The 16,880-nt window shown below is 38.8% G+C and overlaps 1 protein-coding gene across 1 annotated transcript; it reads left to right on the top strand.

Moving 5' to 3' along the window:
* The first annotated feature begins 1,730 nt into the window (after nt 1–1,730).
* Nucleotides 1,731–14,183, top strand: LOC103406057 (uncharacterized). The gene is made up of 3 exons (XM_029099222.2): nt 1,731–2,258; nt 9,693–11,358; nt 12,660–14,183. The coding sequence occupies exons 1-3, from the start codon at nt 1,886–1,888 to the stop codon at nt 13,837–13,839; spliced, it is 3,219 nt and encodes a 1,072-aa protein (XP_028955055.1). The 5' UTR covers nt 1,731–1,885; the 3' UTR covers nt 13,840–14,183.
* The last annotated feature ends 2,697 nt before the right edge of the window (nt 14,184–16,880 follow it).

Raw genomic sequence — 16,880 nt, forward strand, 5'->3', positions numbered from 1 at the left:
ACATACACAAAAATAACAAAATCGAATCTTTTTTTTTCACATTTGTCTCGTTTCCTGTAATTTATCATCCACCAAACTGAATTTTTTAAAAAGGTTAGAAATTTCAAATCCAAAAATCGAATAATTCATCTGAGCTAAAAGTAGGTTGCAGAAAACGAAGAGAGAAAGACTGACATGATGAGAGGCGAGATGATAGAGAAAGGAGGGAGGGGTCGATGGAGAGGGAAGAAGAATGGATCTAAGGGGTGGAGCAATCAGAAGCTTGCTCAGCTACTTTCGTGGCGTTCCACATGTTCTTCACGGCTCTAATTTATCTCTGTTTTTTTTTTTGCTGAAATTTTTGCTCTAATTTTGTGATTGGCATGTTGATGTTTGCAGCTAAGATCTCACATTCCCTTCCCGCTTGAACTAAGCCACGCTGAGCTGAGCTAGCCAAGCTCCTAAGGAGCCAAGCTGTTCCTGCCCCAATATCCAGAGAGCTCGCAGGTTCAAGACGACGCCGTTTGTAGCATCCATCTCACCTTTGTGCTGCTACCCCTCCCCCCCTCGTGTGTCACACCATGCATCTGCAATGCCTACATCCACCATGTTTTCCGGAGGGCAGTTACAAGAAAATCTTTTTGAAGATTTCCCGAACAAATCTCGACGATTCTTTAAGATTCCCCCGTGAATCTCATCGGGTTTTGGGCCCCCTCACCACCTCTTTTCGATTTCAAAGTTAAACAACCCCATGCATCTGGGAGCCACCATCAGCAAGGCGATATGAGCCTGGGATTGGATTTTTTGGGGTTTGGGGTTCTGCCGACGGAAGAGATGTTGCATCAGGAAGAGAGGATGAGGTGATGGTATGGGGGCAAAATTGGGGATTGGGGGATGGGGTTGGTGACGGGAGAAGGGGTGACTCAGGTGGGCAAGGGGTGGAGGGATGTCGGGTAGGGGTGGGGAAGACGAAAGGGTTCTGGGTTTTGTTTTTTTTAATTTTTTTATTAATTTTTTTAATTTTTTAATTTTTTTTATTTTTAATTTCCACGTGGACCCTTAATGACACGTGATGCCCAATCATTGTCCACATAGGCGCCACGTCAGCAGTTAACTGCAGACTTAACAGTTTGACTAACGAATGTATGAGACTGTTCCAAAATTAACACTTTAGGTATGACTCTGAGACGAAAAAAACTTTATGTACTAAATGTTGAAAACCACGAAACATGAGGGTAGTAAACAGAGTTTAACCCAAAATTTTAAGTTGAGTATAGAGATACAAAACATGATTTCAAATAAAATTTTCTTAACAAGAAGTATAATGTAATGAACAAAAAAGTAAAGCTGGAAGGTAATGACTCATTTGGAAGTACATTTAAAATAACTGAAAGCACTTGTGATAAAAATATTTTTGAAACCAATCTTTAGTAAAAATTCAAGCGAATCTTGGAAAAACATTTTAAGTGCTTCCGATAATAATCAAATATCTGGTATTTTTTCTAAAAAAATACTGAAAATAACTTTTGGAACAAAAAATCAATTTCGCCAAATGAATTTTTAATTATTTTAAAAATACTTTTAAACGAGCCCATTTGCCTGGCCGGGATCATCTTTCATGGATTTTTCTTTCACTTGCTATTACCTTGGGCCCCAATCCAATAACCCTGACAATTTCGGAGCCCCTAAAGCCATGTGCACCGCACGTGTCTTGAGGTTTTGCATCAACCTTCCCCTCTTGCCCTAAAACCCTCACTGCTCACTCTCCCACTCAGAGACTCAGAAAACCACCGACCTTGAAATTTCTTCTTCCACCTCCAAAATCCAACCATGAAATTATCTAACCCATTTCCCATTTTCTCCCCAAAACCCTAAACCCTAAATCCTAATTCTCATCCTACCAACCATGAGACCCATTTCTCCAAAAACCCTCTACCGCCTCTCTGCCTCTTTGCCATCCGATCCTCCTTTCCTCCTTCAGATTTCCCACCTCTCAACCTCTTCGCCATCCCACCATTCACACGCTCACTCTTCCTTCAGACGCCACGATGAGGAGGTTCGGAATGTCAGGGTTTCGGTTTGGTGGGATTTTGAGAACTGCAATTTGCCGGCCGGTGTAAATGTGTTCAAGGTAGCGAATGCAATCACTGCGGCGATCAGGGCCAATGGGATCAAAGGTCCTATCCAGATTACGGCTTTCGGGGATATGTTGCAGCTGTCAAGGTTCAACCAGGAGGCATTGTCGTCCACCGGGGTCAATCTCACCCACGTTCCTCACGGTTCGCTTCGTTCTTACATTTAACTGCTTATTATTTTATATGTTCAGTTGCATAGATATAATTGTATGTATGGTCAGGTATTTCTCTGAAAGATAAATTTTCATATATTGAGGAAGATAAATTGTGAACTGCTCTAAATCTGTAACTGTATCACGTGAGTGGAATAGGTTCGTTATGGAATGGTGATTGACTTGGTTAAGTTGATTAAGTGGGAATATGTGCGTGAAGATTTTTGAGTCTGGTGGCTGGCTAGCAAAACTGAGATAATCAAGTTTGTTGGTTATGGTTACCATTACCCTGGATTAAGTGAAAATTAACAAGGGGTAAAGTAGAGGAAGCTATAGTCATGAAACAAAATTCAATCATTTTAATGTTGTGGATTTTCATCTGATATCATACGTTAATTCAATCCCTTGAAATAAGTAAACAGTTATATATGGATTCAGTAAAACAAGATATATGTAACAGTTGCCTGAAGTGGCTTATGATGGGAACTTCTTTCAATATGTGGTAGAGTTCAAGAAGCTAGGACAGAAGGGTAGAGTTCAAGAGAAAATCGGTTACGGTGGTTTGGACATATGCAAAGAAGGCCTGCTGACGCTCCGGTTAGAAGATGTGATTACGGGACAGAGGTTCAGGGCCGAAGGGGTATAGGAAGACCTAGGAAAATTTTGGAAGAGACTCTAAGAAAAGACTTAGAGCACTTGGATCTAACGGAGGACATGACACAGGATCCAGCACAATGGCGTTCTAAGATTCATATAGCCGACCCCACTCAGTGACTTGGATTTTTCAAGTCTCCAACTGAGAAGTTTTCCTCACTCGGGAAATTAAGGGAATACTACCTCAACCTACATGCTCCACTCACAAAGTTTCAACATACAAGCTTCAACAAAAGAAAAATTCAAAGAACTTAGTGAAGAAGGTTTTGGTGTATTTAACACAATACGTTGAAATGAAGCAAAGCTTATTTATTGATATCTCCGATAAGTTACAAATATGTACATATACATGAGTCAAAATAAACAAACAAGAGGGAGTCTTCACAAAGGTTGCTTAGGAGAAGTCTCAGCAGTCGGTAGAGCTCCAGAAAGAGAAGGCACCGGAGGGGGATCGTTCGGAGCCTCAGTACTGGATAGAACCCTAGAAGGAGGAGGCATCGGAGATTGATCATTTGGAGCTTCATTACGTGGTACAGCCCCAGAAGACGAAGGCAATAAATACCTTTGGAACAAACCCACAAACCTCTGATGATCAAGTAAAATTTAACCATCAAATTCCTTCATCTGGTGAAGCTTCATCTTCATGTTTGTAGCATGGTCATGTGCGAGCTGGTGCAACTGTTTATTCTCATGTTTGAGCCCTCTAATCTCCTGTTTGAGACTCATCACTTCTGCCGCCAATGATTCAACTTGGCGGGTTCGAGCAAATAGACGTTGGGCCATATTAGACACAGAACCTGCACACTGAACACTGAGAGCCAGAGAATCCTTAACAGCCAACTCATCAAACCGTTTGGAAAATAGTCTGTTATCTTTGGGAGTGAGAAGGTTCCTGGTCACCACCGCAGCAATCATATCATTCTTCATCACGGAATCCCTAACGGTAAGAGGACCAGTAGGGGATAAGAAGGATGGGCGCCATATGTTGTCTGGAGAAGGCGTGGCTGCCTCTTCAACAAGGTTCAAGTCAAAACGATGGTCGGAAGGGCCAGACATTTTCAAAGGTGTTGAAGAGAGAAGAGGTCGGACAAATCAAGATCTTAGAAGTGCAAGAAGGGAGATTCTACTGGTGGAGATTCAAGTGTGCTTTGGAACTTAATGCCAGCCTCTATAAAAATCTGCACTCGACGGAGCTTCGGAAATCGAAGAGGCGTTTGCTTTCTCAAAAGTTGGGCTGCTCAGAGACCACGAGGGCTGATCTCAGAAATCGAAGACGCATTTGCTTTCTCAAAAGCTGGGCTGCTCAAAGACCATGAAGGCCGATCTCAGAAATCGAAGAGGCGCTTGCTTTCTCAAAAGCTGGGCTGCTCAGAAACCACGAGGGCCGATCTCAAAAATCAAAGAGGCACCCGCTTTTTCAACCTTGTCAGCACCTGTCACATGCACACTTAGCTTTGCGGAAATTAAGGGCATTCTGTCGAAGATTTCTGGTGAAGTAGAAAGCACGTGAATCTTACTGTTCAATCATCCACTTTCCACACGCAACATCAGCTCATGGGTACCACAGATAACTTTGCCAAAGATCTCTGACAAAGTTTAGACACGTGAAGCTTGCAGCTTCCACTACATCGCTATGACCAAGAAGGGTAAAAGAATAGCAAAGAAACAGCACTAACAAAGTTTAGACACATAAATTTTGAAGGTCTAGCTACCATATTATTACCCACAAGGGTAAAGGAACAGCACCACTGCTGGATAATTAGAAAGTCCCTGTGTGTCAATCTTTGTGTTTCGTGGCAAAGTAGACTAGCAAACATGCCCAACCTTTACTCACATTCGAGAAAACACTCCCAACAAGATTGCTTGCTCCAAAATCGAAGAGGCATCGTCCTCCGAATCTCGAGAGCCAGACTCCCAACATGATTACTTTCTTAAAAATCGAAGAGACACCGCTCTTCGAATCTCGAGAGCCAGACTCCCAGCTGGATTGCTTTCTCAAAAATCGAAGAAGCACCGTTCTTCGAATCTCGAGAGCCAGATCCTCGACAGGATTGCTTGTTAAAAAACCGAAGAGGCACCGCTTTCTCAACTTCGAGAGCCAGATCTCCTTGGATAAAGCTTGTCTGTAATCTTCACACACAACATCAGCTTTCCAGATACCACAGACCATTTTTTCAAAGTGCTCTGACAGAGTTAAAACACGTGAAGCTGGCAGCTCCCACTACTGTGCTATGACCAAGCAGGGTAAAGGAATAGCATTACTACTTGTTGTTAGGGAGACTCCTATATATGTCGACCTCCATCCTCAACGGACAGGCAGACTTGCAAAAATGCTCAACCCTTCCTCATATCTGAGAGGGCACTCCCAACGAAGCCTCTCGAAATACTCAGCTTTCTTTCCCCCCAATAATACCTCTGCAAACAAGCTACACCAGAACAAGAATATCTCATATCATCAGGGTTAAAAGCAAGAGTATCCCATATCATGCTTTTTCCCTATCTTTTCCTTTGGCCTTGTTCTTACCTGCAAGACAAAGAGAAAGAGAGCAATCAGTCAGCACTTGGAATCAAGCTTCCAGTCAGGAACTGACTGCCTGGAACCCCTTACCTGATTACTTACCTAGCATTGCTCTCGAGCACTCATCTTCAACATCTTATGCTTCCAGAAAAGATACCACATCTACCTGAGGAACAGATAGGGCAAATGAGAAGGATACAAGGAAGCATGTGGAGACAAGCGTAACAGAACACGTGCCGATACATCCACTACTTTGTCAACAACAAAAGTATCCCATATCAGCAGGGTCGAACGTACTTTAGATTTGATGGACTTGTTTTGACCCTCACATTCTTCAGTTGACCTTATACTCTGGAGGAAATCAGAAAACCATCCAGCCCAGTTCAAGAATAAGCCTGTGGAAAGTTACTTCTTCTAAAGCAAAAGTATCTCATATCATCTCTTCTCCTTTTTCTTCTCTTTATCCTTCATGCTGCCTGCAAGATAGGGAGAATGAGAACAATCAGCCGGAACTCGAAATCAAACTGCTGATTTGGGACTGATTGCTTGGAGCTCTGATTGCTTACCTTGTCTGTCACCTCTTTCAGCAGATCCCCTAGCTCGACGACTTGGGGGACTCCTACTACATGGTTTGTATCGGGCTTGACCAAGCCTGAAACTACAAGTAAGCTTCAAGTGAAATTGATACATTACCTTGTGCATCTCCACCAGTTAAAGATACCACTCCTGGATGGAGGAAGAGTACTTCCAGAGAAGATGCCACATTTACCTATGAGATAGATAAGGCAAGTGAAGAGGATACCACACTTTGGTACTTAGAAGTTTCGTGATTACGAGATCATTCTCCCACAATATTTTCTAATGTCATTTGTACTAAATCATTCACTTGTACTCACTAAAGGAGAGCTTGAACCTATGTACTTGTGTAAACCCTTCACATTTAATGAGAACTCCTCTACTCCGTTGACGTAGCCAATCTGGGTGAACCACGTACATCTTGTGTTTGCTTTCCTGTCTCTATCCATTTACATACTTATCCACACTAATGACCGGAGCAATCTAGCGAAGATCACAAACTTAATTTTTTCTGTTGTACCAAAGTCCTCACTGATTTTGTGCATCAACAATCCTTAAGTCCTTACCTTTTTACGTTGGTAATGGATGAGTTAACAGGACATATTCAAGATGATATTCCTTGGTGTATGCTTTTCGCAAACGATATAGTGTTGATAGATGAAACTCAGGAAGGGGTAAATGGGAAGCTTAACCTCTGGAGAGAAGTGTTAGAATCTAAAGGTCTTCGCCTAAGCCGATCAAAGACAGAATATATGAAGTGCAAGTTCAGTGCAAATGGAGGCCAAAATGGGTTAGGGGTGAGGATTGGAGATCAAGAAATACCAAAGAGCGACCGTTTTTGCTACCTAGGATCTATCTTGCAAAAGAACGAAGAATTAGATGGAGATCTCAACCATAGAATACAAGCTGGATGGATGAAGTGGAAGAGTGCATCCGGCGTGTTGTGTGACCGTCGTAAGCCACTGAAGCTCAAGGGAAAATTTTATAGGACGGCAATAAGGCCGGGGATGCCATATGGCACAGAATGTTGGGCGGTGAAGCATCAACACGTACACAAAATGGGTGTAGCGGAGATGAAGATGTTTCGTTGGATGTGTGGGCACACGAGAAAGGATAAGATTAGGAATGAGGATATCCGAGGTAAAGTAGGAGTAGTCGAAATTGAAGGAAAGATGAGAGAAAATCGGTTACGATGGTTTGGACATGTGCAAAGAAGGCCTACTGATGCTCCTGTTCGAAGATGTGACTACGGGACAGAGGTTCAAGGCCGAAGAGGTAGAGGAAGACCTAGGAAAACTTTGGAAGAGACCCTAAGAAAAGACTTAGAGTACTTGGATCTAACGGAGGACATGACACAAAACCGAGCGCAATGGCGTTCTAGGATTCATATAGCCGACCCCACTTAGTGAGAAAAGGCGTTGTTGCTGTTGTTGTTGTTGTAGAGGCCTTTGTTGTTGGAGCATTCTTTTAATTCTTCAATTGCACTATCTTGCACTTCATTCCATATCTATAGACTTCTTCCTTGAAGCTAAATACAACAGCATCCTTGGTCTTATATACTTCTTGCACTTCATAAATTTCCATTATATGCTATCCTAGTCCTGGCACCTACCATCTAAAATTGTTTTATTGAATAAATTATTTCCTGAAAGAGATATGTTCCTCATTTTGATTTTTTTGACATTTGTTTTGTGTTTTTTGTCTTATGTATGTATTGAAAATGTTTCCTATGATTTAGTATTCTTCTCTGAGTTGTAAATTGCTAGTGAAATTTCATGTCTTCTAAATATGATTCAGTCTTCAACTGATTGCAAAATTTTCCTAGTCATCTATGAAATCGGGTTTTGAATGTGTAATTTTTCGAAATTTGGTTTTCACTTTGAATCAATTCCATCAGTCTTGTCGGGAATGTTTATACTAGCCATTTGGTCCATAAGTTAAGCTGTGATGAGCCCCCGCCAACTCAAGCTATTAGTCGCACCCACTGATGCACCCATGCTGACGGTTCTTAAAAGCCACCAACCTATCCATGTACTCGTATGAAATTAGTTTCCCTGAAGTCATCTGGTTTGCACTCAGTATCTTTCTGTCTGATTAAGTGTCTTTATATGAGATGATTTTTCACAAAGTCCTCTCTCCACGTATTATGACGGTTCTGGAAAGTGGAAACTGTTCAGTGGTCATTAAATGAAGGACAGGAGCACATGCACAAAGAGTAAAGTAATTGTGAAATTATAAACAATGGAATTTGGATTTATGACTTACACTTAAGATTTTCAGTTATTGATGGTTGCAACATCCAAGTTCAATGATTAAAAATATCCCCAATTTCATTATTGGATGGAAGAAGTATATGGTGATTTGGACCCTAAATTAAATTTGAAGAGCCATTTTTTTCCTAGTGGATGTGTGACCTGGAAAAAAAACTACCAAAATGTGAAAATTTCTTTCAGCTATACCACATTTTCAATATGTTATTAACTAAAATAAAAATCTCATATGTAATTGACTAGGTGGCATGGAGTCTTTTGTATGGCTATCATATAGTTAGGTAAAATAAATTGAGGAAGTATTAAGTCCTGTGATAAAGATTCTGCATTGCATCTAATGCAGTAATATTAGCCTTTCGTAAAGGAATCCTGTTTAATGAAGTAAGATTCTGCATCTGTAGTTGCTTAAAAACTTTGTTCAGGGTCTGAGGTTGCTCTATATGATGTCTTTCAAGCGTTTCTGTTTGAATTCTAAACTTTTGCCTTTCATTCGTATGCAACTCTTTTGGACAGTTGGCTGACGTTATTACGACGAATGTACATCTAGGTTCCTTATACAGATCAGATTATGTAATCTTGCTGTCTTTTAGATCCATTTGATGATTGATCATTGTTGAATGGTTGAATGGGTTTGTGGAGTTTTGGAATTAGAATAACTAAGAACATGAACTTCTGAATCAGAAGCAGCCAATTTTGATAATGACATAATACTCTGTGAATATGCTGCCTGTAAGCGATTTATACTTGGGATTTGGAATGTAAATATGATTTGTAAATATATTGGATTATTGGAGAACATTTTGGATTTATGACTTCGACAAAAGTTTAAGGACTAAAGAAGGAAATCTTATTGAAATCAAAATCTGAAATAGATACAATTCATGCTGCTATTCTTATTAGTAAAGAAGGGATGTTATTTATTTATTTATTTATTTATTCATATTCAAACAAATTCCAGATGCTTTGGTACAGGTTACCAGTACTTTTCCATTCATATCCGATGACAAAAAATCTTATGCAAAACACATAAGTTTTTCACTCATAGTTTTCTGTGTTATGTATTTTCATCATTCTACTTTTATTTGTTGGGTTGGAACTAAGAGTATACAAGTTGGCATGAGTTATTTCCTATTGTTTGTTAGTGCTGTATTGGCTGATACTCAAATGCAGTGGCAACTGATCCATTTTGATTATGCCGTATTGGTTGCAATGGCTTATTGTAATGTGTATCTTAATCTAGCTTCTGTAGTACTACTACAGTTCATAATTACTGATTTTTCTGTGATAAATTTTCAATCTCAATTGGGTTCAACATGTGGTCTCCCATGCATGTGTCACACACACATTCAAATATACAACTTTATTGTATCCTAATAAGATTATATTGCAAATGGTTTTGTATGTGCAGGTGGAAAGAACAGTGCTGATAGGTCTCTTCTTGTAGATCTTATGTATTGGGTTTCGCAAAACCCCCCACCAGCACACCTTTTTTTAATTTCTGGTGACAGGGATTTTGCTAGCATTTTACACCGGTTAAGAATGAATAACTACAATATATTGCTAGCAAGTCCAGAAAATTCTCCTGGTGTCCTATGCAGTGCTGCAAGTATTATGTGGCCGTGGCATGCTTTGCTTACAGGTGAAACCCTTACTGGGAAGTATTTTAACCAACCACCTGATGGTCCCTATGGTTCTTGGTATGGCCATTACAAGGTTCCTCTTGAAGACCCATACTCGGTTATTGAGCAGCCGTTATTGTCACAGACTGAAAAGTTGTCTGAGCCTGGTTCAGATTCTAAGCCTCGTCCAATTCCTTTTGCAGTCAGGAAGCAAATTCATAAGATACTGAAGTCACACCCTAATGGAATTTCCATTACAGAACTTCGCATGGAGCTTGCACAATGTAATTTGCATATAGATAGAGACTTCTATGGATATAAAAAGTTTTCCCGCTTTCTTTTAGCAATTCCACATATTTTAAAGCTCAAGTCATTAGGTGATGGAAAATTTCTGGTACATGGTAGCCCAAAATCATCTGAACCATGTGAGTACAATATAGGTACATCTACAGAACCTGTTAGTGATATTGGAGACCGGGATCTCAATTCAGCTTCACAGTTAGATTGTGAGGACAGATCTATTAATGTAAGTGCCAACAGGAAGCTGTCTGGATTTACATCCCATGAACCAAATGCAGAAAAGCCTTGTGAAGAATCAGAACATCCTTCTAATAATTCTTTGAGAGATTCAGGTGTGAAGTCACAGTTGGCGCTTTCCCCTGAGAATGTGAAGTCTTTGACCAAGCCACAACAGTTTTCTCCCCATGCTGAGAAGTCAATATCCCCTCCTTCCTCAGAGAATATAAAGCCTTCTACCAAACCACAACAAATTTCTCCCCTTGATGAGAAGTCGCTCTCCCCTCCTTCCTCAAAGAATGTGAAGACTTCGGCACCCATTGACGAAGAGGTGGTTGAAGTGGCTACAGATCAAGATACTGAGCTTCATTTTTCTCTGGAAGTTGCACAAGATTCCTCATATGAGGTGGGTTATTTTAAGAGGATTTGGAGAAATTGGTTTGGCGGTAGAGTTATTGTTTCAGGGACTACAAGTCACAATGGTCCAGAAGAATTTTGCACTTCTGGTGATGACACTAAGAAGGAAGACCAAGACTCTCTGGTGAAACAGCATACTTCTGTTGATAATGCTGTGAAGGGAAATGATGAGAAAAAGCATGATGCTTCAAGTGAGGTTGTTGATCAAGCACTTCCAGCTTCATTTTCTTTATCCCACAATGAATCAGCTAAGGACAACAAAACTGCAACAACCTATCCAGTGTCTGGTAGCAAGTCTAAAACAAATCCAGGGATATTTGGTCTGATAGTAAATTGGTGTAAATTCGGGAGAAGTAGCCCATGCTCTGATAAACTGAGTGATCAATCCCGTGACAGACTGAACCTGATGGACAATCGCTCTCAAGTGAACAAGCTCTTTTCAACAGATTCTTTTTGGGCTGAAATGGAATCTTTTATGGACACACCTAAAGGATCAGTTGCTGTCTTCAAATCAAGGACCAGGTTGCATTTACTCCCATGTTTATTTTATTTTATTTGTTTGTATTGTTCTCTGCATATAGACAAAGATACTCATACAGATATACCTGCAGTTTCTCTTCATGTTTGCGTTTCTCTGTATCATAAAAATGCTTATGATTAGATTACAACTATCTCAAACTTCCTTTTGTTTTTCTTCCCTTCGCAGCAACAATTCCTTTATTTGCTAGATTGTTGCTTGAATATTTTTACTAACGTTTTAGGTCCTTAGGTTTTGTACACAAATACATTTATGTTTATGTATGTATACATATAGTGTTTTTTGCTAAACTTTGTGGCATGCTGTGCTGTCACCCAGTAAACCTAGACCACACTTTGACAAGAGTGCACCTAATCAATGGTCCAGATTTAGAGTCTGGCAAGAGCGAGTTTATATATATATATATATACACAGATTGCTTAAGGGGAGGGATCCCCATTTTTCTAAACAAATGGGGACACGCTCCCCACCGTTGGATTTAACTTTAATGAAATTGTGTGGTTGAGATTGTATGGCCTGTGTTTTAATCTCAACCACACAATTTCATTAAAACCAATCTAACGGTGGGGAGCGTGTCCCCATTTTTTTGAAAAAATGGGGATCCCTTTCCCTTAAGCAATCTGTATATATATATATATATATATACACATATAGGTATGTATATACATATAGGTATGTATATACATATAGGTATGTATATATATATGTATGTATATATATATATATATGTATATTTATGTATCTATATATATGTATATATTTGTGTATGTATCAAAATCCAAGCTTACGAAGTTTTGGATTTATACTTTTATATATATATATATGTATATGTATATGTATGTATGTATCTATATATATGTATATATTTGTGTATGTATCAAAATCCAAGCCTACGAAGTTTTGGATTTATACTTTTCTTTTGGCATGACAGTAACTAAACACTTTGTTTATATTAAAATAATTAAAGAAGAACACAAAGGATCCATATTCTTCATTTGAAATTTATGAACATTTCCTTGAGGTAGCAAATTTGAAGTTAGAGTTGAATGACTGCATCAGGTGGAATGGAAATTCTATGGGTGTACAAATCTTCCATGCGGACATACGATTTGATTAGTCCATTTCAAGTTTGCAAGAACTATGTGAAACTGAAGATAGGGTCTTTCTACCCCGAGATTGTTTTCAATGCATTTTTTTTTTTTTTGCACTGAATTAATATATACAGTTCTTGATGTTCTGTGCTTACACTTCCCTAATGGTGTCCTTGTGTATTCACTTGTCTCAGGGAACAAATGGCACTCAACCTTCAAAAGGAAGGACCTTTGTCTCTTAGATCTCTCTGCAAAGATGATCTTCTTCGCTTGGTCGACTTGTTAATGTCAGAAAAGAAGTGGGTTGAAGAATGCCCTTCCCAGATGTCACCTTTCAAACTTACTGATCATGGTGGAAAGAGTTCTTTGGATCAGTCTAATGGTTCAAATAGGTTGAGATCCATCTTTCTGGATCAACCATCACAACATGACATGCAGAGATCACGAGAGCATGACGGAGAGGAAAAATGTCGAAATATTCCGCTTAGTGGAGTTTCACTACCTACCATTAGGAAGACACCTCCTGACAGGTCTAAAAGTGAGATACTAGCCGACTGTCGAAAGCTTGTAAATGAGCTATTGAAAGAGCACCCAGCGGGATATAACATGGGCTTATTCAGAAAAGTGTTCTTTGATAGGTATGGCTACCACCTTGATTTGCATATGCTTGGGTATCAAAAGTTAGCAACCCTATTACAAGCCTTGCCTGGGGTGAAAGTAGAGTCGTCTCACATCCTTCCTTCTTTCACATACTCGGAACAAAAGCCTCAGAAAATGTTTGATATGAAAACTTCTGGTCTGAGTATCCAAAAACATACTGCCAGTCGTACAGCGGTTGATTCAGATGGTAATTTAACTGATGCGTCATGCAAGGATGATGGTAGCGACTCACCATGGGAAGAGCTGGGCCCTGTTGCCAACGGATCCAACAAAAATGAAGTGCAATTAGAGTCAAGGAGGAAGGCAATAGTATCAACGGGTTTTGATTATGAACCATCCCTTTCTGATGATTTTTCAGATTCAGAAGAAGAGACATCGCCTATAACTGAATCAGAAGGACAACGTGCTGCCAGAGTGAACAAAGAAGATAGCTCCTTATTGCAGATCCTTGACTCATGGTACAGCAATAAGGATGGCGAAAGTAGCAAGCACAAGTCAGAGAATGTTGATAGGACGGCTGATTCCACGAATGTCTCTAAGCTATCTGGATTCGGCATCACGAGTGGGACTTCTTTGGCAGACCATGCATGGAAGCAAAGACCTCAGAAGAGCTACTCTTTTGTTACAGACTCGTGTGGCGATAACAAGGACAAGTTAATTGATGGCATACTAGGTAGCTTGAAGAAACCAAGTGAGCCAAGGATGGAGAGCTAGATGGTTTAAATGATTGAGAGCGAGAGCAAGTCAATAAAACATATATAAGAGATCTACTAGGGCAGTGTCATTGGAACATTTGAGTACTCGAATTTTGGAGATTGGAGTTCAACGGATTTGATTTTTGAAGCGGCCGAGCCAATTTCAGGCTGCTCCGCGCTGGCGGTCAGAAGAGTTTGATTTATATTCCTAACCCAATTAGTTTGAACTACTCTTGCTTTTATCAAGTAAGAAATGGCTTTAGAAAGTTACAAGCATGAATGTCCACGCTTTGCTTTGCGGTGGGTTTTAAGAATACCGTTTAAGACAACAATATTAATATATAAATAAGTTTTATAAATCAATATTCACATGTCTGGTGTATGAGAAGGTAACTGAGCTACACATTACAGTGATCAAAAGATAAAATGCTCATTATTCGAAATATTTAGATAGACTATGAACATGTTACAAAATCTAGATTTTCCTACTTCACTGTTTTCGGCTCATCTTCACCTTCATTATGTTGAGGTTTACGGTTTCAGCTAGTTCCTACAAATTTTAGTCGTTAGTGTGGACATATAAGTAAAACTGAGATAGAGTTCATTTGTGATCCTAAAGGTGCCAATGAAATTTTTGTTTCCCTCTATTTTCATCTGTTCTATCATGCAATAAGACTAAAATGAGTGCATTCAAACCAACACATTTTTCAAACTTCAATCATATATCAAATATATCTCAGTGATACTAATTAGACAAAGTCGGGAAGTTCAAATAAATCACTTAAGGCAACAAAAAAAGTAAAAAACAAATGTGTATGTAGAAATTAAAATAGTAAAGAAGGTTACGACGATGATGTAATAATCTGCTGTGATTAATTTGACGAAGAAACAATAGAACATATAAGTAAACAAATGGGGAACACACAACCAAAGATAAGATGGGAGTTTTTATTTTTTTATTTATTTTTTATTTTTTATTTTTATAATAATGAAGGAGCATATATAGTCCATTTTTCATTTGCTCTATCAGATACAATGTGCGACAAAAGGAGTGCATTTAAATTAGAAAGAGTTGGGTTATGCATAATTGGACAAAGAAAAGGTCTTCATAGCAACAAAAAATGATGAACTGCTTTATAATTGGACAAAGAAAGAGGAAGACAAGAAGAAACAAAGAAAATGCCTGAAAATTTTGGCAAAGACATTTTCAGCAAGTGAAAGAAAATCAAAGGCATTTTCAAACAGAAAGTCAATATCAATATGCAGTGAAAAGAAAATAGTGCCTGAGCAAGGGAAAAAAAAAAAAATCATAAGACTGAGTAGCGACATAGAATTCATACAATGTAATATTTTCCTTTCAAATGAAAACCTATAGGAAAATAAAAAACCAAATGAAAGGGCATGTCAGAAAAATTGAGGGGGAAAATAGATTTAAAAAAGTAATTAAAAAAAACAAAGAGGACAAATGATGTTGTCCAATGTAGTTAATTTCTCTTAAGTATAAAGACAGTTGTATATACTTCTTGACCATATGAGAGAACATCAAATTCGAATGAACTAATAGAGGCATTAATCATGACTTGGGCATTCATAGCTATCGTTCTAAACTTGATGGCATACTGTAAAGTAACAGTTTATTTCCATTGGATAATTTGATTTCCCAAATTCAAAAGAAAATTAAAGAATACTAAACAATATTACACATCATCACAACATCCCGTCAGTCAAGAATCAAATCCAAAAGTAGAATTGGGTAAACAAATGAGAGATTAGAAAAATACCTCAAAAATGATGGCCTCGATAGCTAAAGAGGCGACAATAATCCACAAATAAACAACCAAAAGAAAATAGTTAGCCCAACTAAGAGGAAAATTATCGAACAAAACAAACAAAAAAAGAGAATCCAAAAGAAATTGCAAAAAAAAATTCTTAGGATAAAGAAACCCACTTGGCTATCCAGTAGAAAAGTATGAAGCATTGATTCAAAGATGCATCCATTAGGGTCGTACGATGTCCTATGTGTTAGGATTTTGGCTCATCAAATATGTCCTAGTTGGTTTAGGATTGATTTAGGAAACCTAGAGGTATACCGATTCTTGTCCTAGAGGGATTAGGAAAGAATTTCAGTTTCCTTATTCAATTTAGGTTTGGATTCCTATTTCTAGAAGTCTATTTGGAATTGGATAAGTGTAATTTCCTAATCCACTTAGAAATAGGAATTCAATCAGCCTTAGGACATGTAAGCCAACCCTATGTCTATAAATAGGGTGCGGCAAAGCTGATTTTTTAAAGAGAGAAAGAAAACAATCAGATAGCCAAGAGTTTTGAGATTAGTGAAGGAAATTTTGTGAAAAACATGTTCATTTGAGCAACATCTATGGCATGCAATTAACAATTAAAGGCGGAATCATGCTTGTATGCACTCAAAAACAAAACATTACCCATGAAATTCAAAGCCTAGTAGAAGGGTGAACCAAGACTCAACTCAAAACAAAGTGAGTTGAGAAACTTTATACCTTTGTTGATTCCTCTTTGCATAAGCAAATGCTAATCACCCAAGGAGAGGGCCTTTATTCTTGCTTCTTAGCTCCATGGATTTCTTGGATGAGGATGGTTGAAAGGATTCTCCAAGTTCCCAAAGTTGAGAACCTCTAAGTCTCCACACCAAGGTAGGACTTGAAGAAGAGATGAGTGACCTAGAGGAAATAAGATTGCTAGCTAAAATCCTCTAGGGTGGCCGGCCTCTTAGAGAGAAAAATGGAGCTTGTGTTCTCATCTTTTCTCTAAAAGAAACCCTAAGGATGAAATTGCTATAAAGTTGCCTTTATACCACCTCACAATGGAGTGGCAAACTTACAATTAAGCCAAGTTCACTACCCCTCTCTTTATGGCCGGTTTTCCCAAGCCTTTGGGCTGTTTTGGGCTTCTTGAATTTTGTTTGTTAAGTTGTCATACAACTTAAGCTAATGGGCTTGACGATTTGAAGCCCAATTTGGGCTTTAAGGCCCAAAACTAACTCAAGGTTTAAAACGAACTTATTCATTTGATTAATTAACATAT

The sequence above is a fragment of the Malus domestica genome, chromosome 01, assembly GCF_042453785.1.
Source record: "Malus domestica chromosome 01, GDT2T_hap1".
Lineage (NCBI taxonomy): Eukaryota > Viridiplantae > Streptophyta > Magnoliopsida > Rosales > Rosaceae > Malus > Malus domestica.